Source organism: Sander vitreus, chromosome 12, assembly GCF_031162955.1.
Source record: "Sander vitreus isolate 19-12246 chromosome 12, sanVit1, whole genome shotgun sequence".
Classification (NCBI taxonomy): Eukaryota; Metazoa; Chordata; class Actinopteri; order Perciformes; family Percidae; genus Sander; species Sander vitreus.
In genome coordinates, this window is record NC_135866.1 from 17,866,744 (window position 1) to 17,887,679 (window position 20,936).

Genomic DNA, 20,936 nt, shown 5'->3' on the forward strand with positions numbered 1-20,936 from the left:
CGCTTGGAGAAGAGAGGAGTTGGTGTGATGCTCAATAACAGGGCAATTGATTGTGTGTGAGTGTGTGCTTTGTGTAAACGCTGCGAGTCTGCACACACGTGTGGGTGTGTCTGTGTTAATGAGAGGCAGGGTTATAGAGGCAGTCTAAAGCCTACGCCCATAATGTTTTGTCCCATGTGTTGTGTTTGTGCCTGCTTGCATTTATGTGTGTACATGTGGGTGTGTATGTATGTAAGTGTTCAAAGATCTGAAAGTCATGGCATGAGTGCTCACCTCAAAGCGCTGGGAGCTGACTTTCTTGCCTTTTTTCATCCAGGTGATTCTGGGTTTGGGTTCCCCGGCGGCCTGACACACAAACGACGCAACTCCACCTGAGATGCCCGTCTGGTCCTCTGGGGATTTGACGAAAGTTGGCAAAGCTGAGGAAGCCAGAGCAAAGGGGGTAGAGGGAGATGGAAAGTGATAAAAAGAGGGAGGGGAAAAAGTCAGGGAGGGAGGCAAGGGAGAAGCATAGCAGAAGGGATGGAGAGAGATGATGTTAGTGCCTACAGCCAGTTATCAGCATGTGAAACTTGGTTATCTATGGGTATCACTTTCTTTACACAAAGGCAGCAATGACAAAACCCACAATGGCATTGTTTCTCTGCACACCTGCAGCTCCGTCATAGGAGAAACATCCAGTCTTTGTGTGCCTGCCTGTCACTGTATCATGTTGAATTTCTCACCTCTGCTTTGACACACCATTTGAAACGGCAAAGTTTGTGGCTCACAGACAATAAAGGTGTAGTTCTATCTCTTGGAAATGAGGGACTGCATTAAACCCAATTGATAAACTCTTCCACATAAAATGAAGAGTAAGAAGAGCAAGATTCTGGTTAATTAGACACTTTGGGGGTTAATCAGGTTTTTGAGCATTCTAACCACTTTTGTTTCATAAGGTATTAAAACTGGTTGGTGTGTCCTAAAATCCAAACAAGGCTGCTACTACTATGTTGTGATTCTGTAACCTGGTGACATCCTAGATAATGTGTGATTACAACAACACAGTGGACTACCTTGGAGAACACTTATTGACGTGGTTCCCCTGTTTGCCTTGAGGATGTTTTTTTACCGAGAACCACACCCAACACCATTGTGCGCAGGACAATGGAGTGTGTGTTTCAGTGACAGCCTGTCTAAATTAAAATGATACTACAATGAGCGCACCTTAGCTCCATGCTATAGGCGCCATGCTTAATAGTTTATTTACAGAGTCTGGCTTCAACAACATGACACAATGCCGTTATCCAGCTCCGTCAGCTCATGTTTCATCTCCAGAGTCATTAAAGAGAAAGGTGGGAAACACCCAAACCGCAGTGGTGACGAGCAGACTGCCCTGCAGAGACACGCACAAAAGGGGTGAATCATTATAGTACATACACAGAGGAGACACCAGCTTCCCCTATCTTAGCACACACTTGGGGAAATCCAGCAGTGGCTGCCACCATTCTTTTCTCTTTTATGTGTTCTAATATAACATTGGTTGGAGAAGGTTGGTGGTGGGCGGGTGGGAATAACATTGTACCTTTTGATATGGATATGGCCTTCAGCGAGCATATTCTCCCGGTCTACCCAGGGCTCCAGACTGCGACCAATTTGCTCACATTTTGCGTTAGCCTAAAGGCTGTTTTATGCTTCTGCGTCAACTCCACGCCGTAGCTACGCCGTCGCTCCTACAGCGTCGTGACCCTTTCGGAGTTCTGCGTCGGGTTTCTTTTGCATCGCGGTGCATTTCACCACCATAATGCTAGGGGGTGTCTGTGTCGCTCACCACCGAAACTGTACTCAGAATGGCAAACCCCATAGACTGTCGTGCTAAAATATTAATCTTATTTGTTTGGCCTTTTCTTGCTTAGATTTAAATAGACACAGTAAAATCCATTGACCTAGCTACTGTAACCAGAAAATAAGTCTTTATTATTGTTAGTTATTTGCGAGGTGTCTGCCAGCCAGTTTATGTTATGTTAGCAAGCAAACGTTAGCACAATTGCCCACAAAGTACTGCTTGCTGGCGAAGTGCTAATTTGAAAACGTTACTGACATATAGACACTTTACAAATGGATAACCCCGTCATTGTAACCAAAATATGTCTGAGTTTATTTGCAAAGCTTATGTCAGTGAACTAGCATGTTGCTACTCCCCACAGTAGGCTGCTTGAAACACCGACTATCAACACACAGGACACACATTGGAGTTGACCAATCACAGTCCTTGCGGTCTGAGTCGCCTCAACGCGAAGTTACACATTTTTGGAGGTGCACATCGAGCTACGCCGGAGGGCTCGCGGTGACGCAGAGGGGTCTGCGGGGGTACGCCGTCAATTCGACATAAAGGCTGTTTTATGCTTCTGCGTCAAATCGATACTGAAGGAGTTCTCTACCTCTGTTAACCGGGTTATTAGAACTCCGATTTTAACCGGGGTAAGGTGTGGTGTTTGAGAAATCGGGGTATTACCTTAACCCGAATATAATCGTTTTTTTAAACTGCATGTAAACGCACTGACAGAAAGCATGCAGGCAGAGAAGTGTGCATGCATACATAACACTTTAATATGAAATGATCATCCAAACTGGATGGAGGGCCAGAAATATAGCAGAAATATGAAATGTATAATGTGTGTGTTATATGTGGCTCCTGAAGAAAGCTTACTGTCCATGCAGGACAAGCCATGGCATACTGAAACATGAAATTGAAACTACAAGTTGTCTTAATACTTGCACAAAATGAATTGCAAAGTCAAGTATCTGACAAGGTTGGGTGCCACAAGTGTTTTACTGTAAGATAACCATATACTGTAGCTAACAGCAGTGCAGTTACACTAGTGAACAATATATCTGAGTAAGAAGTGTTTGTGTGTGGAAATAATGTTGTAGGTAACATGCAACTCAGTGTAAGGAGATGGACTGGAGAATAAGAGGATTTAAAACATAAAAGAAATATTGTAACAGCTGGAATGTATGTTTATGTTTAAAATAAACATTCATACATCAGTCAAAAAGAACAACACTTCACATAGGAATGCACCGAGGTACCATATCTTCACTGCTTTAAACGGTAAATTGCAGGAATCTATCTGATATTATTTGAAATAATCAATTTTATGACCTGTTTTTCTTGGAGTTAGTCACCGTCACATTAGAGACATGAGATTAAAGCTAACACGGTCCTTTATCAACAAAAAAAAAATCACGATACGCTAACAAGGACAAAACCCAATCAAATCCACAACATTTTGCATAACACTGAAAGGCTGAAGTGTGCTGTTGTGCAGAGTAGTGTGTGAGTAGGCAGTTATGCGTGCTTGGCGATACACAGTAATCCAACATATACATCCATCCATCTGTGACGTCTTCATAGTACCTAAACCCACCTGACATTTGAATGATATTTTCATCTTTCCAGAGACAAGATTTAGACTGCAACAGCGCAGTTTTCTATAGCGTCAGAATGCGACTGTGACACACACGCTCGCAGGCAGCAGCAGGAGAGTTGTGCTAATGATAAGCTCTTAAGAGTGTATGCCTGAGCATGCATCTATGCGTGCTTGGGTGATGAGTTGGAATCCTCAAAACCTGATTATCACCATTTTGACTTCCAAGAGTTCCTGCTCACATCTGTCCAAAGTAGTTCCATTTAAGTTGAAGTAAGGGCTTTCCACATTGTTGCTGAGATGGAGGATCAGGCAGCATTGAACAGTTCTCGGCACATGCTTCAAAATTAAAAGTTAAGTTCATGTATTGCCATAAATATTTAAGTGAACAACCACTGAATCTTAAAACTCTTAAGGATTTTTAGGGATAAGTGGAAGAAAAGGGTAAACTGGCCCTCGCTGAGCTTCTCCATTTTAATCCTCTTAAAAAAGCTTCCCCTGAATTTTGATAGTTAACCTTTGACTTAAAGGCGAAACTATGGCAAATTCCGAGCTGTCCATTGTTAATCCAGATCTCACCAAGCATTCAATCACAAAATCTCAAAAAGGTCTGTGGTGACCCTAAACCCCTGACTTACAAACAGGGGTAAATAGTAGTCCTAATACACTCCAACGAAAGGGCAGACACATTTATTTTTGGACTAAGACTCTGCAAAGTCCCTCCATCACTGTGCCACCACTGCCGGGTGAGGATATCAAACTGTTAGGTTTGTCAATTCTTTTCTTAGACAGACAAAATCCAGACTCAACCCTTTTTTTCTCTGCCTGTGTCCCATTTTCCTGGCTGTCAGGCAGTTGTCACATGAAAACAATGACAGGGACGAGGTGGAAAACACATAAGCCTACCTATGCAAATCCTTCTCTCAGCCAGTGACTGCAAGCTTTGAGCTGCAGTGTTTCTAAGCTTAGATATATCACATTCAAAACTCATATCTTGACACACAAGACTTTAACGCATGCTCTCGTTTCACTGGCAATGTGTAGGAAGTGCTGCCACAATTTTCAGGCCCAATATGGTTGCAAGGTGCCAGAATTTCATGAAATCGACTTATGAATACTTCATATTTGCCACACTTAGTTTACTCACACTAAAAAGATTAGGGCACTGCTTTTATTACTGTTGCTATCATGTAAACACCTAAACTGGCTTATAAAAATCAAAGCAGTTAAACATATCAGAAAGATCAAAAAGTGATCCACATGCAAAACAGTGTTGCTGTTCACAAACAGAAGCATGGCTGATAGCCGTGGTAAAAAAAACAACAAACATTTGTTAGTAAAGCAAAAAGGCTTTTATGTTATAACTAATGATTGGAATATGTTAATCAAAGCAAAAAGACAAAACACACAAGTGAAAACCCTCAGTTTGTCTTGTCTTATTTTGTGGCACTAATAAGGTGTTTCTTGTATGCTACCACACATCCTCACATCCTGACAGACATTAGCCTGATTATTAGGATAAGTAAGGCAAACCCTGTTAACACCTTATGTTCAAAAACGACAGCAGTAATTATTAGTAGAGACTCATAATATGTATCAATGAAGCTGTAGTGTACAAAAACCAGGTGTATTCTCACTTAAAATCACAACCAATGCATATTTGTTCCCTGTTAATTTCACTCCCTGGTTTAGACAGCACCGAGGGAGCCAAGAGGCTGCCGATTGCTCTGTGTGGGGGGGATTAAACAGCATCTCTAAGTAAACCTAATGCCTGTAGCAGTATTTGTGGGGTATGGGGTCATTAGAGAGATGAAAGGTATGGGGGTTCCCAAAATCCAGTATTGTATTGTGGGTGTTGTAATTTTCTCTCGAAAGATCTGAAGGTGTAACACCAGTCAATGTACAGTAAACAGTAAACGACTTTGTCAAGGACAGCACAACAAAATGAGTCAGATGAATAAACTAAAAATACGGGTGATATTTCAGCACAAGATCAGATACAAGCTTTTAGGAGACTGGATACATTGGAAAGTGGTTTACTAAAATATTTATTCATATATATATAATAACTTGTGTTGTTCTGACCCACTGAAAGCATACTAGTGTGCGGTATGTTTACTAAGCTGCTTTACAGTTTTCTATTTCATTCTTGTCGTAGGGCCTCAGAGCAAGACTTGTAATAAATGCAGAAACAGAAGGAAGAGTGGCGTAAATGGCACTTGTGTGGCTAACAATTAGTGTATTCCCAAGCCTGCCAGAGTGCCCAATAAGAGCTACTCTGTGGTGTAGAGTATCAGGGATCGATACACACGCGGCAGAGAGAAAACCATTAATTCGTATTAATAATGGATTAGCAAGTTATCATTTTCATGAGGCAACACTTAGTGGAAATTTGTCTGATGGCATCAGCACTGGTTGTTTTAATGGAACACTTCCATTAAAGCCTTTTTGGGCCATTAGCAGGCAACTTGTTTGCAATTAATTGCCCCCCCCTGCAAGTTATTTACCCTGATAAAGTCAACTGCACTTCAGGCTGTTTGTTTAAACCAATAAACATCATGTTTGCTATCTGCACTTCTGTTTTACAGCGGAACACCAAGGAACATTGTGTTGTTTTTCCCCCCAAATGAGACACAGTCCATAGCACATGATAGTATTTATGTTGAAGGGGGGTTTTCCTCCCCTTGGTCCATGTATTTCAGGCAAACATGATTTATTTTTATTACCTAATTTAAGGTTATTTAAAATCTTTGAGTTTACATTATAAAAATATAGCAATGCAGTTGTTGTTGCAATGCACAGTACAGCAGAGTCCACCAGCTCCTCGACTTGTTCTTGCTGTGTCATTAACACCATATTGTTCCCCTCACTGTGAACGAGCTAAACATACAGAATAAGGTGAGTGAGACACAGAATGTTGTTTTTAGCTCAGGTAATTAGGCCTAAATATATTTTGCCTAAACATATGTGACACAAAGCTTCAGTGTCTCCTATTTTCACCTCATACGAGAACATCCTGCTAACAAACCCAACAAAACCTATATTGGTGGAGTTTGCTTATTTCTCTATGTTTGAACAAGACTTTGCTGGATGGTCCGGTTTCGTTGCACTTTCTAATCCCAGTCATTGGCAGTCCGTTCGCACTGCATTCACTCGTGATAACAGAAACCAAAGAATTTTTTCTTTCTTTTTGGAAAATGATAGTGTAGTTGCAGAAGGGTGATGGAGCAGTGAAATCGAGAGTCCTTCATCATCTCTGAGATACTGTACTAAGAATTTACATAGTCGTATCTGATTGGTCAAGTTTTGCCTATAGTCGACTGATAGTTGAATCATTAATTTTTTTTCTTTCTCATTTGCGAAATTGGCTTGCATTTTCTCCACGCTGAAAGACGCCCAGGGTCACAACTTGTTGTATTGTATTGTCTTTTTGCCCCCTCTGTTTAGGCTTCATGTAGAAAAATAGCAAAAAAAACAATGGTGTAACTATCTCTTAGCTGTTTTGTTAGAACAACAGACAGCACTGTTTGTTGTGTGTGTGCGTGTCTAGGTGTGCGTGTGTAGGTGTGTGTGCGTGCGTGCGTGGCGCTGTCGGAGTGGAGGACACTGACAGACAGAACACATCACTTAGTTAGCCTGCTTGCTTTTAATGGTTGTAAATAGAATTTTCGGCCCTAATAATTTCTACCCATTTTAGCAATTCACAGACTGTCCACAAACCAAAGGGAAACGACAAGAGCGCTGTAAGCCGCAAACAGCTGTGTCTCAGCTCCTTCCCCTGCTGATTTTGATAGAGAATCATTCATAAATTTGAAAAAGATATGTAGCACTCTGCTCATGCAACATTCTTATGTAAAAGGTCAGATTAATAAATGTATTCCAAAATAGGCTATATACCATGACTTATTGGGTGAAACCAAGAAATTATATGTAAAATCAGACATTCAGCACCCCAATACAGCCTAAATGGAATAATCCCTTGTTTCATAACCACATTTTCCACCACTGCGGCGATTAAACTGTGAGATTGGCAGTCAAATCAGGCTCCTTAAAACGTACTAACGAATAGGCAACTATTCGGGGTCACCCCTACTGTACTTAAGACTAAATGTCTAAACCTATGGAAGAGAAAAGGAAAAGAAAAACGTCAAACTTTCAATACCCTCGTGCTCCTCCCACAGCTTTAACTGTATATAAGGCCTTCCTGCCTTCAGTGAATTATTCAAGACAGCGGAGAAGAACAAGAACTCTAAGTGCAATTACCCTTCATTCCTCTCTTCCCAGTGTGAGCAACATTAATATAATGGCTTTCATCTTCTCAAGCTGATTATGAACAAGAGTCTAGTCAAGTCTGCTCTTTCTCTCTCTTTCTCTTGTCTGTCAGTTACAATTTGGAAAAAAAACAAGGTGCTTTTGTGACCAATGCCTGGAGTGGTCATTCAAAAATAACTGTTTAAAAAAACATGCGAGGATAAATGCTTCATTGTGTTATTGATGGTGATGAGGATGTGGGTGTGTCTATTATCAAACTTTTGGGAATCTGAGGTTTTATATTACCTGTGGTATTTAAACTGGCGCCCAACCGAAATCTAGTCAAAGATGATTCACCACCTGTGGCTTTTTTCCATCCACCTGATTCCTTAAGGGAAGGTTTTAACAGACATTAGATAAAGGCAGACATTAGTTTCTTTGTTATACTTTCTTAAGGTAAAACTACTTCTGTTGCATTATTGCATACGTTTTTTAATAAAAAATGATGGTTATAAAATGAGGGCAAACTATACTTTATGTTTTACAGTTCTTTACTCAATGCTAACACTCATAATTTACTGCTGGTTGGAGACTCACCATATCAATAACTGAAAAAAACTGATGGATAGTCTGCTACACAATGCAAATGTAAAATGCAAAATCACTCCCTGTCTCCAAAAAACAGGCTCTTTATGAAGTGTGTGGCCCTAACCTACATGACAAGCCTGCTAATGTCTCAGCTGAACTAAACAGATTATTTTCATAACCCTGGGGCTACATCACCTCCAATGTTCATTTAGTTCATTGGATGAAATGTTCTCATTTGCCCTGTCATGAAACTAAGCGTTTTTCCCTTCTGAAACTGTGACGGACGACTGACTGCTGAATTTGGAGGCATGTGTGGGTGGGTGGGGAGTGTCAACCTGGGGACACTCGCATGCAAAACAAAATACAAATAAGCAAACGCACATTTTGAATGCAGCTTGAATAAGTAATACAGTAATAAAAGCATGACATCTTTGTTATGGAAATCCAAACTACTCTGTAAAGTTGCTGTGGGAGTACGAAAGGACATTTGGGGCAAATGATGGGGGGGCTTTGTTAATGTTGTTGGGTGAAGTCCAAGGGTCACCTTGGCTCGGACCCTGACATTAAGAGACCAGTGTGGGGAAAATGTTAAGTGTGTTAAGTGATCCCGGTAGGGGGTGGGATGGGGAGCTGCCACTGAGATGGCTCCTAGCTTCTTCAGAGATCCTATTTTAGGGTTAGCTTTCCATTCATCACCACAAACCCCCTTGCGACCTCACTAACCTCATTAATTTGCCTCCCCTATATTAGCCCTCCCTCAGAGACCATAAAGAGCCCCTACCATTGTTCTCATCTTTTCACCCACAAGGCCCAGAGGTCTTAAGTAATTCAACTCTCCACTAGCCAAAATTGAGGGTGAAATTAAATTATGTTTACTGTAGGGATATGGAACAACAAAGAAATTATGGCTTCACCCCAACAGGTCTCTTTGTTGTTTCCCTTGTGATTTGCATCTTTGAAAAGCTAAGGTGACCATTTACCCATGAAATAGTTATCAATTGAGATCCAACCATGTGTTATGCTGTGCCATGTCCACAGGCTGTTTGGTTTGAGTTTGATGCCTTTAAATGCACCTTGGAGGATGCTCAACAGTAAACACTACATGGGTGTATGGCAATGTGCCTTAACATTACTTGATTATGTTCTTTTTAATGCCAGCTATCTGAGATTTCTCCAATCGCAGCACAGTCTGATCAATGATCAAAATGGGCACAAATTAAATCCACATCATACCTTCAAAATCTCTGATAATATTGGATTATTTCAATTCAAAGTAGCCAAAGATTAAGTGAGAATGTAGTCTGGTACATTTCCAGAAAAAACTACCTGACATCCGGTGCGAGGCTCACACACCAGATGTCCTTCACTTTCTGCTCTCTGTGTTGCCGTTCTCAAACTCTGTTCGCTTTGGGAAACAACAAAGTTCAAGCTAGCAAGCTACACGCTAAAAATTTAAAATTTGGATCGTGCAACAAGGCAGGTCTGCTTGGATCTTTTGGGGAATGATTGTAAAGATTCACAAAGAATATGTGCACAGCATTTACTATCTAACGGGGATGTTTTAGGACCGATCGGTGGGGATGGCTATGGACGAATTACACACGGCGATACACCGGTAAGAGTTAGTTACGTTTAACCATGTATCCAGCTAATTGAAGTAGCTCACGTTACTGTATTGTGTGAACAGTTAATATCGTATGTGGCGTTTTCTTTTGCAGGGTGCAAATGTTCTACCAAAACAAGTTCTTTCCCGAGACCATTTTGCAGAGCCATTGTCTGGAGCTTTGTGATTGGTTTAGACACACACCGCTGTGGAGATAGGTCTGGCAATGCGAGACTAGTAAGAATGTAAAAAATAATAAGTAAAAGTGAGGAAGTGAAGTGACTTTTGGCAATATAGCCATCACAATGAACACAGAATTTAAATGTCTTTCTCCAACTGCCCTGGAAGGACACTGGCGGTTCTTGTCATCCTGTGGCATTGCCAAATCCGGGACACAGCATAGGGTTTAGGTGACTGCCTCTGGCCCTGCTATTGAGCTCCCTAATTAAACTATTAATCTCGCATCATTAACATCCGATGACCCTTTCCTCCTTCCATTCTGACATTGCTGCACTGGCTTATGAAAACAACTACCCATCAAATCTCCCCAACGTCTAAATTGTGTTCCTCTAACACTTTATCTTGCAGATGTTTTTCTCACATACATTGCGGTTTCCCCACTGCTTTCTCAGAGTGCATTTTCTGTTGTTTAGTTCTCCCTCCACCTTAGCCTCTGTCAGTGTGCCTGTCTGTATGATGTGTGTGGACCACAGCTAACTGCATTACTCTCCAAGTGGCTCTCCAAGGTGGATGTGGTTACTTTTAATTTAAAAAAAAATCAATTTCTATCCCTGTCAGTTTTTAAACTGGGTGACCATATGGACACTAAAAGATGCAATCCAATTTCCAGCCACCCGGTCGCCCGTCTGGCCACCTCTCTCTAAACCACTTTGGCACAATCACATCAGTCCATTGTAAGAGCTTTAGAAATTTCCAAATCAATCTATTGACATTGTCTTATAGGTTATGTTTTTTAAGATATGCTATATTACTGACTAATTGTGGATATTTTTTTGTCCAAAACCAGTGCACTTGTACAGTAGATTTAGCATAGCCGCCCCATGGGAAACCTCTTAGAGGTCTAGGAAATGGAGAATAAAGAAACACAATAGCTAATAAATTGTCTATAGAACTAACAAACTACAATGACTCTAATAGTGGCATGTGTGGGGACACAAAAATAAGACACTAAACGGTTGTAGCATGACAGTGGTTTGATGGAAAAAGTCACTTTAAACTTATTAAGTTAATTATGGTCCCATTGTAATCCTCCTGCCACTGGGAGTGAAAAGAGCAGGCTTGGGTCCAAAGGCTGCGGTAGTCTTGCCACACCTCACATGAAAAGCCACCCAAGATTATAACATGAGAGGCACGAGAAGAGACACATACATCAAAAGCTTATTAAAGCCAATGAACTAACTCACAATGATAGCACTACAAAAAGATAACCATTACATTTAAGTGCTGGGTATGTATGACTTTGAGGCTGACCTTGTGGGCCAGTGGCCTATTGTGTACCAGAAGGCTGTACAGAGAGCTGGTTGATTAGGCTGAGCTCCCCAGGGATCGATGGGACGTCTGCGATCAGCACTCAGAGTAATCACACTGTATTGTGTGCCTACTCAGTCACGATACATGAATGATGTCATAAGGCTATTACATTGATAGTGCTGGTGGAGGATTTCTTGTACTTGTGCTTCTAAATCATGATGAATTGCACCATCTTAAGTTTTACAAACAAATAGTACGACAACAACCTTTGAAATGCAGCCATCAGGAATGTGCGTTATTAGTCAACGGGTTGATTAAATGTTGCTACCAACGCTAGTCAGCACCAGAAATACTAGTCGGTACTCAAAGCGGACATTGGTGGAATATTATTGGAGAGATATTATTGAAAAGTGTGATTAACGTTTTCAAATGGATCTTATAATATATGCAGTAGAATCGTTAATTAATAACGGAAAATGTATAACCTTTTAGATTGAATTGTGCTCAGGGACGTCAGGGAAATCAGTCGTTAGGAAAATTACTAGTAGCCATCCCAAACCAGCAAACAATGCACTGCAAATGGAATTGTTATGTAAGGAGAAGGCCTAACACTGCTTTTCAACATGTGGTTGCTTTGCCTGCTAAAGCTTTTCAAGGTGGAGAAAAGGACATCAGACCGAACCTATGTAATCAGAAACTTGCCAGGCACCCTGCCCATAATATCTGTCTGGTGTCTGCCCTGTACTTTTATACAGGAAATCCAAACCAGAACTATTAAGTTCACATAACTAAGTTGCATACAAATTACAGGCATCCAATGCACACAACCCCGCCATTAGTGGTAGGTGTTATTTTTGCCCCCCCAACTGTCTTATTTTAATTCTATGTCTGTTTGCTTTACAGTCTGGGTAATAGCAGGCCTAGGCCTTTTCCCATGTGTGCTTACATTAAACTATAACCATGGGTTAACCTCGGACCAGAGCCAGGCTTTTCTATGAGTCTATATACGTTTTCTTTTTCTTTTAAGTTGAAATTCCATCTTTTCTCATGTTCCTCATCCATGTATCATGTGTGTATCTTCAATAGAAACGCTTGTGCCAGCTTGTCACAGCAGAGTATCTTTGTCTGTTGTAATTAAAATGCTTGGCTCTGGGTTTTTATCCGTAAATTATATGATTACCGAAATTAGAGACCAGGGCATTCTTGCTTTCATGGAAACAGAGAGGCAGAGAGGAAAAAGAATAGATACACATAAGTATAGATACTAGATAGAACATTGTCCAAATCAACCCACTGTTCACAGAATTGAACACAGTAAAATACAAGCTAGCAAGCCGTGTCTAGCTGTGTGTGATTCTTTGGAAATATGGCAACTGAAGACAGCCAACATCCCCTGAAGGAATAAGATACAGTGGAGTCAACCTACTTAATATTCACCTTTGATGTAGCTGCACAATATATATTTAAACAAGCACATTAGCAGCACATATTTAAAATTAGGGCCCCATCCAAAATCTGGGTTACATTGGGCGTCTGACAGATTTAGACATTTAAATAATATCTTGGCACCTTCAATGCCCCTGACATTAGCTTGTTTTCTTGATGATCTCTGATAAGCGTATGTAATTGAATCAATGCTGTGAATCCCCTTGGTGGCAATTTAAATGCAGGCATAGAAGAGCACAGGTACAGTACACAACATACTGTAACACAGCCATGAACGGCGCACAACCAATAAATAACTAACTGACATTGCAGGTGTTGCTTTGTCAAAAAGAGTGCCATGCCAATTATTCATAGACCAAAAATTGTCTGACAATGATTTAATCAATTTCCTCTACACAATTATTTATCAGCCACTCATACTTTATTGTAATTATTAAGTAACTTGCCTATTATTCTGAGTTTGTTATTTTATATTGGGGTGTAATGGAGGGAGTAGACATATTGCAACATATTGCAATAATTTTGGTTGCATAGGAAAAGCAGCACGTATGTGTGTTTAACTCTGGGAATGGATACAGTGCAGCAGGTCTTACTACTGTCCAGTAGTAAGTCATGTTTGATTTGGTCCGATCACATGCTGAGAAAAGACAGTCTTGCCAGACCACAAGAAAAAAAGAAACTCTAGACACACTGCAACAAAGATGATAACACATGGCTGAGTGACACGAGGCAAAGGGGTACAGAAAAACAAATCCTATCGGACCCATGTATGTCAGGACAGGGCAGTTGGCGTGGTCGGGTGGGGGAATGGGAAGGGTCGAAGTATAATTGAATTAAAGTGACCCCATGACAGCACTATAGGTGAGGTCATGTGCTGAATTAATTCCGTCCCTGACCGCGTCTTCGGCAGGGCAGTGCTTCTATACTGCCCTCGAGACCCTAAGGCACAGCAACAATGACACATCTTCCTGAGCGCCTTCTTCCAGCCAAACGTCATTCAGATTTACAGCCAGGCACAGAGGCTGATAGAGCTTTACTTTGTGCACTGTACGCTTATTATTAGTACAAATGCTGAAGCTCTTTATACTTTAGGACATGCATTAGACAAGCTGCTATTTCTGTTGGAATCCACCAAAGACACCAAATGTAAATTTAATCTATATTCTATTTTAAATTAAACTCTTTGGTGCACAGCATGACAGCTTGCTCTTTGTGAATAGCCCTGTATACATTATACAATACCAATATAATATAATACCAATTAATGTTCAACAATGTAGTGGGTTCAATTCCACTTATAGATAGATAATGCTGTCAGTCCCTTAAAATGAGAAGAATGTCAACAAAAGGGCTGCATTTGTTCAACTGATGACAAGATAGATAAGGTAATACACCTGAAGTTATTCTAAAATAACTTGTTTTTTAACCTTCCGTGTGTGTAGCAAATGAGGGGCTTAAATGATCTTACTGTCAAAATACTTATGAAGCTTAAGGTAGGATCAGATTGTACAGGAAGCAAGGCAGGACTTCACAGGTGAATTAGGTTATTTACCTTCTGCCTGAAAGGAGAACACCATGCAGCTGAGTAGAAGCAGGAACAGCAACGCCCCTCTGGGCAGGAGGGGCACTGTCAGGTGAATATTAGGCACCATGTTCCAAGTTGGCACTGCTCCCTCCTCAGTCCCCTGCTAGACACGTCCCACTCTGACAGGATCAAAGACTAACACCTGGGAGAGAAAACACATGCAGAACAGGAGTACAGAAACATTAGTATTCAAATACACTATATATTTGCATATATTTGAATGTGCATAATAACACAGTAAAGCAGAAATATCAAAAGCAAGTCGCAGAGCAGAACCAAAGGAGACTGAAATATTACATGTACACTTGTAAGAACCCCTAACACTACACTTGTAAGAAAACAACAGCACACAACACTAGAGATCTTTGGTCGCGATCAACAAGGCACCCAATACCATAACAAAATTCTGCTCGGGGCAGTGGAAAATACAAGTGAAGCGAATGTAACACGCAAACTACTTCAGCAAAAGAGCTAGGAAACAAAGGCAGTACAGTGCAACAGAGATAAATCATGGTAACAAATAACAAGAACAAAGGGGAGGTCAGGATGCAGTATTAAGCTCCTCAGCTATCCTCTCACAATGGGGATCAGTTAAAAACCCAGAGGACCTCCCAAACAGTACTCCCTAAGGACTGCTGCACACTTAATGTTCCCCATTAAGAAATTGAAACTGTGTCTTCCAGATGGGTTCAAATCACACTAAGTGCCATGATCTCATAATATGACAACATGTATACATACATAAACATTGAACATATAACACAGCACAAGGGGGGGACATGGTTGGTCAACAAAGCAGCAGCAGGTGTACCACAAATTAACCATAATTAACTGAGCAATAAAACAGAAAGCATTACTCCGTAGTCTTAAGCAGTGGGTGGAGACACAAAAACAAAGGCTGCTCCTCAAATTAAACCACACCAGCATTGATTCTTTGTCTTTTTAGGAATTACATTTAGCGTAGGAAATGACTGAGCCAGCCGATATGATTCTGATATATGACCCTAAATTTGTCATAGCCAGTAGTTTTGATGTCTAAAGCTATTATAAACAAAGTAACTGTATATCCCCATGACTTGAGCTAACTAAATTTGTTATCCCTACACTCTTGCCCATGGCCATGTGTGATGAGTAATCATAACGCTGCAAAGACCACAATATGGTAAGGATAGATATCTCTCTTTTGATGAAATTAAAGCAGTATTTCCAGAGGACTTTAGAAAAAAAATGAACTAAAATAAGAAACGTTTTAAAAGTTTTCAAGTAAGCCTACTTTCTTCTTCAAGGGCTCCATGACAATGATTCTGTGTAAAGCTTTTACAAGAGGCATATTGGAATTGAATTAAAAACTGTCTTAGCTCGTCTGTTCAGTCTCACTGTCGAGTTTATAGTGGCAAGTGAACAATACTGATTGCTGATATTTGTGAAAAGAGACAGAGAGGCGTTCACAATGTGAAATATCTTGAGGCTTGCTGGGTGGCCAGTCAGCTTTAGTCTATTCAGTTCAGCTAAATAAGTTAGAGTGTCAGGAACACAATGTCTTCAGTATCTTGTGGAAAAAACCTTTCCATTCTTAAGCTTGTGGAGGTGTTGAGCAGCCCATTACTCATGTGGCTGTTTCGATGTGTGTGGAAACACTGAGAGAACGCACACACCGGGCACCTCTTTGACCACCTTCTTTGTGATACAAGACCAAGGAAAACACTCTGCTAGGCAGAGATCTTCGGAAAGCAAAATTTCAAGGGTTTCCTTTTCTTCATCGGAGTTCTGCTTTAACCTTTTTCGACAAGTCACTTGGCAAAGGAAAAGACAGACATGGCTGAGTAAAATGATGTGAAGGAATGCTTTGTGTGAGTCACGGTGCTTGTGCCTCACCTGGGCACAGTTACAGACAGGCATCATTGACGGCTAGCTCAGCATCGCTGTTTGTCACTTACAGGAATGGGCCTCTAGGCTTTTATGTCTACTAAACTCATTTCCTATGCAGCACACCTTGCATCTAAGGAATTTCTAAACACTGTTTGCAGCCAAGACCGTCTATCATCAGTGAAAGTTCAAGTTGTGATCGTATCAAGCTGTACTTTACTTCTCCCTGCAAGTGGACTTTTAAGAAATACCCACAATTGCAGCTTAAATAATTTAAAACCTCTGGAAAAAGAGATTCCTCTTGTGTCTTCATCTTCACTGCTAATGATAAAGCAGCGTATTGTTGGTGTGTTAAGATGTAGCAGTCTGGAGATGAAAAATATGCACAAATACACTGGTCAGGGTGCCAAAGAACTCAATCATACCCCTACTCTGCAACCAGACTTAAAGACATTTATGCCCCATTTGTATTTCAACTTAATACCCCAAGTTAGCTCTGCAAAATGAGTGTAACTCACATCAACTTTGTTGGCTGACAAATTTGTTTTGACATTCCTTTTTATGTACGCTAGTGTTGCATTGGTTCATGGTAGTGGTTAGACAGAGTGAGTGAGGCTGATAGAGTTGGCTACTTGCCGTGCTCCAAACCCTTGGCAGTGGAGGGATATCTTTTACAGCAGATGCCAGAGAGAGGCAGATGCTTTTCATCTTCAATGAGACAAATTCCTAGAGCGAGGTTTATTCTTTATTTATATAGCTGCTTATTTATCCCAGTGCAGCTTGGTGCCTCCCAGCTGCACACAAATACTATGGGACAACACTCACCACTATGTGCATTTGTGCTGTGGCAGTAGTGCTACTGAGAGAAGGACAGGGCACCAACATGGAAATGGTACAGGGTGATCCGAAATCTGAGCAAGTGGCTCAGCACAGAGGAAAACATTGTTTGCAACTATGTGGGAGAGCGAGAGAAAAACAATAAGAACATGTAGGGGTGGATGTCTGCCCTTGTGAGATTATATTCTGTCTTGGTAATAAATTAATTCTGATGCCTGGTTAGTGTGTGAGAATAAGAGAGGAAAGTGTGAATGAAAGAGAAAGAGCTAGCACAACATAATTGCGGCTAAAATGATCATCCAGATTATTTCACCAGAAACTGAAAACTAATTAATAATCGCAATAATTAGTGAAGATGAATTTAGGAGCTAAATAGTTTTACAGCTAGAGTAGATGATTTTTCTAGATAGATGAGATTCAGGCTAAACATAATTTAAGGTGCAGAACCGGGTCTTGTGTCACATTTGAATGTGAATGCTTTATAAAGAGAAAATACTCACATTTCATCTAAACACAGACACCATGAAAGAGTGGTGAAAGGTTATTAAATTGGTACTAAAGTTGAAATAACCCTTACCAGCCACTCATCAGGACATCAGGCAGGACTTTAAAGTCCTTTCAAAAGAGGCTTTGGAGTCTTGAGTGTCTGAGGAGTTCTCAGTAATGCAGAGCGTATACTGTATACACGCTTTTTTAGGCAGACGACTAAGCGGTTTAGTGAAGTAAAAGAGCTTTTGAGTGAGCTCAGTAGACACGGGAATATAACAAAAAAATACACACCTTTCCTGTGTGCTTGTTTGCCACCCACATCAGATGCCTGTCGTTCAAGCCATTACCCCTAGTGTTTGTGTGCATGTGTGTGGCAAAGGAGTGGCCACCCATACAGAATTGGTGGTCTACAAACAGACAATGACGAGATGAAACGAGGCACAGCTGTGCAGAGAGAGCGCAAAGGCTGAGTAAACACTACTATTACACTAACTACAGGTAGCATCTCTGCTCTCTATCGTTTCCATCATGTTCTCCCTTTTTCTCCGTCTCTTTTTAATGGGTCATCCTGAGGGGGGGGGGGTGGGGACAGCTGAGATGTATGGCTAGCAGTGTGGGGAGCTAATCATGGCCGTCTCTGGAGGTGATAAACCCAGACCAGAGAGGTTTGTGTTGGCGCAGCCTGCAACGGCTCCATAAACACAGTTACAAGCTGAATTTCGACAGCAGTGTTTTGGCCCCTGATTAGTTTTCCATGCCCTAGCAGGCTAACCCTCACAAGTCTGTGCTCCTTTTTTACCTCAGCGGTGAACACGCACCCCAAGACCCCAGGAACATTACTGCAAGCCTACGAGCCTCGTATTGTAAAATGAAAGTGTAAAGTAACTAAATTAGGTTTTCCCTCCAACTCTGAAAGCCTTTCTGTATACACAGACTTGATGGTGCATGTCTTTTTTTTTTTACAGGACTGCGACAAGGCCCTGCATTGAAATTCACCTAACAAAAGGTAATGTCCTGTGACCTATCAAGTTTTACAGCACTTTTGTTTACAAGCTGATTCCACAGAGTTAATTGTTAACGCCTTCCTGCCGAGCAGAAGATTGATAGACTGAAAGGCACCTATAACACATAAATGCACTGCCTTAAGTTGAGCAGTATAAAGTAAGGAGCACTGATTCTGCTGACCTACAATTAAAACACTAATGTAGTAAATCACATGAGGAACGTGTCTGCTTGTGAGGATGACTCAGACAAATCCATTAGGTAGTTCATTTAAGACACCTCAATAATAATGTATGCTAATACTACACCCATATGAAATGTATGCAGACATTTACAACATAGGTCTCCATGACACATTGTGATGTAATCTGTGACACATGAGGGTTGAATTTAACGCACCAGGCTCCTGATAATGTCCTGAGGCACTAACTTGCCGCTCAACAGAATGCAAAGTACATCGCATAATGGCTTCACCCATATGATACAATGTCGATTGGCATTTAGTCTGGTTGAGTGAACATTTAACAAAACTCAAGTGCCTCCATAAATTGCAACTGAAGTGGGGATTTACAATCATCTCTGAGGGGGCTACCAATCTTTTCAGCTGCAAATCAATCTTGGAATGAAAGGTGGTATGTATTACACTGATATGTATTACACGGAGTAGAAGAGACATACCAAAGCGCCACTTCCATTTGAATTTATTGGACAGTGATTATTGGCGTTGTCGAGCTGCAGAGCAAGGAGAAAATGGCTTGCACTACAAAGTGCTGGGCAAAGGGCCTGCAATAAATCAAAAAGCAGGCTCAATGTAAAACAGACATTCATCAAATAAAAGCAATCCTGTGCATTCCTGGAACAATTGAGTGGATGAAACAGCTTTCTGTAAAGTAGCACTAACCTTAGGAGCCATATTTACAGATACAAACCAGTTAAAAATGTACAGATATTAAACAGTTAAAACCAGTCTCTCCCCTCTGTCCTAAGCCCCTTTCACTAGACCAGCACAGGCATATATGCATGCACTTCATACAGTAACCTGTACAGTATGAGTATTAGTCATTTCAATCATCCTGATCAGGAGTGGGATCCTGATGCAGTTATATAGTGGCAGATCTACGAGCATTACCGTACTGTCTCCTTTGCAAACTTGTGGGCCTGTAAAGCCCTTTGAGATGACATACTGTGATGAGGCTCTAGCTAACATACTCATAAACTTAAATTAGCTGCAGTCGTGAGCCTTTGGCTACGGTTAGCAGAAAGCTAAACTATTAGCAACATTTTCTCTCCATCTCTAAAATGCTTTGCCGATATTAATGTGTTTTATTGCGTTAATGTCCGACTCTTTTAGACTCTCTCTTTGAAAAGTCTGTCTTCCTTTTTTGAGTTGCTTTGCAGTGTAGGCAGTTGTGCGCCAATGCTGGAATAGCAACTTTTCCGGCAGGATTTTCCACCGTTGAATCAGGCTTTCACCAAAGAGATGTGCATTAGCATCTGCATTTGTATAACAGCCAATAGGAACACCCGCTCTCTGACATGACCTGTGACTGGCCAAAGTCTCCAGTCTCGGGCTAGAATTTTTTAAAGCCCAAAAAAAGAGAGGTCCATTTTTCTTTCAGACACTTGAACTATGGAAATGTTGCCCAGTGATGCCAAATAAAACTGCCTACCCCAGCTTTAAGCTTGAAAATTAAAATGAAATAGTCATAAAGTTATAAAGTACAATTAAAAAAAATAATATTGAACTCAGACAAGTCTCACAAATATACAGCAGGACACATTTTCTGTCATTTGTTAAACCATGCTTTTATTCTGAACACTTTTGAGGTGTGAGGCTTAATTGTTTTGAAAAGTGGCATACAAATAAAGATTTTCATTGTTATTGTGTTGGACAAGCTCAAAGGTAGGGCCTAAATAAAACTAATGGGGAATGATAAAATAAGTAAGCTTTGTATTCAATTCAGGGTCTCTAAAAATGTACGCAGCCAATAGCCTTGCCCTAGTTCAAAGATTTGTATTTGTATTTATTTGTACCTGTTTACAGTTTAGAGTTCTACAAATTAATTACTGCATAATTAAGAATGATTCTGTTCTATGGCCAAACATTAAACTAGCAATAGAAACCTAGACACATTCTCAACAGCAGATGTGCATATATCAGAAGGAAATTCATACTGTCAAGCAAGAAAGATGGGAAAGACGTAACCACTTGACGGTTTGGTTTGCTTGTGGACAGATGGTGCCATAAAATGACTAGGCAGACAGCACAGAAGGCATGGACACCCCCACCCCCAAGACCACAACTTTAACTCCCCCACCCCCTGGGCAGAAAGCCTTGTCTCCGCCAGTAAAAGACAAACAGAGTGAA

The 20,936-nt window shown here is 40.8% G+C and overlaps 1 protein-coding gene across 3 annotated transcripts in view; it reads right to left on the minus strand.

Annotated features, from left to right (window-relative positions):
* ptprfb (protein tyrosine phosphatase receptor type Fb) overlaps window positions 1-20,936 on the minus strand; it is a 180,385-nt gene that overhangs the window by 102,977 nt on the left and 56,472 nt on the right. For all 3 annotated transcript variants that reach the window (XM_078264242.1, XM_078264243.1, XM_078264241.1), the window contains exons 2-3: window positions 14,342-14,516; window positions 274-419 (exon numbers count right to left, since the gene is read on the minus strand). In XM_078264242.1, coding sequence (XP_078120368.1) covers window positions 274-419; window positions 14,342-14,441 — 246 coding nt within the window. In that variant the 5' untranslated portion in view covers window positions 14,442-14,516. The remainder of the gene's footprint in view (window positions 1-273; window positions 420-14,341; window positions 14,517-20,936) is intronic.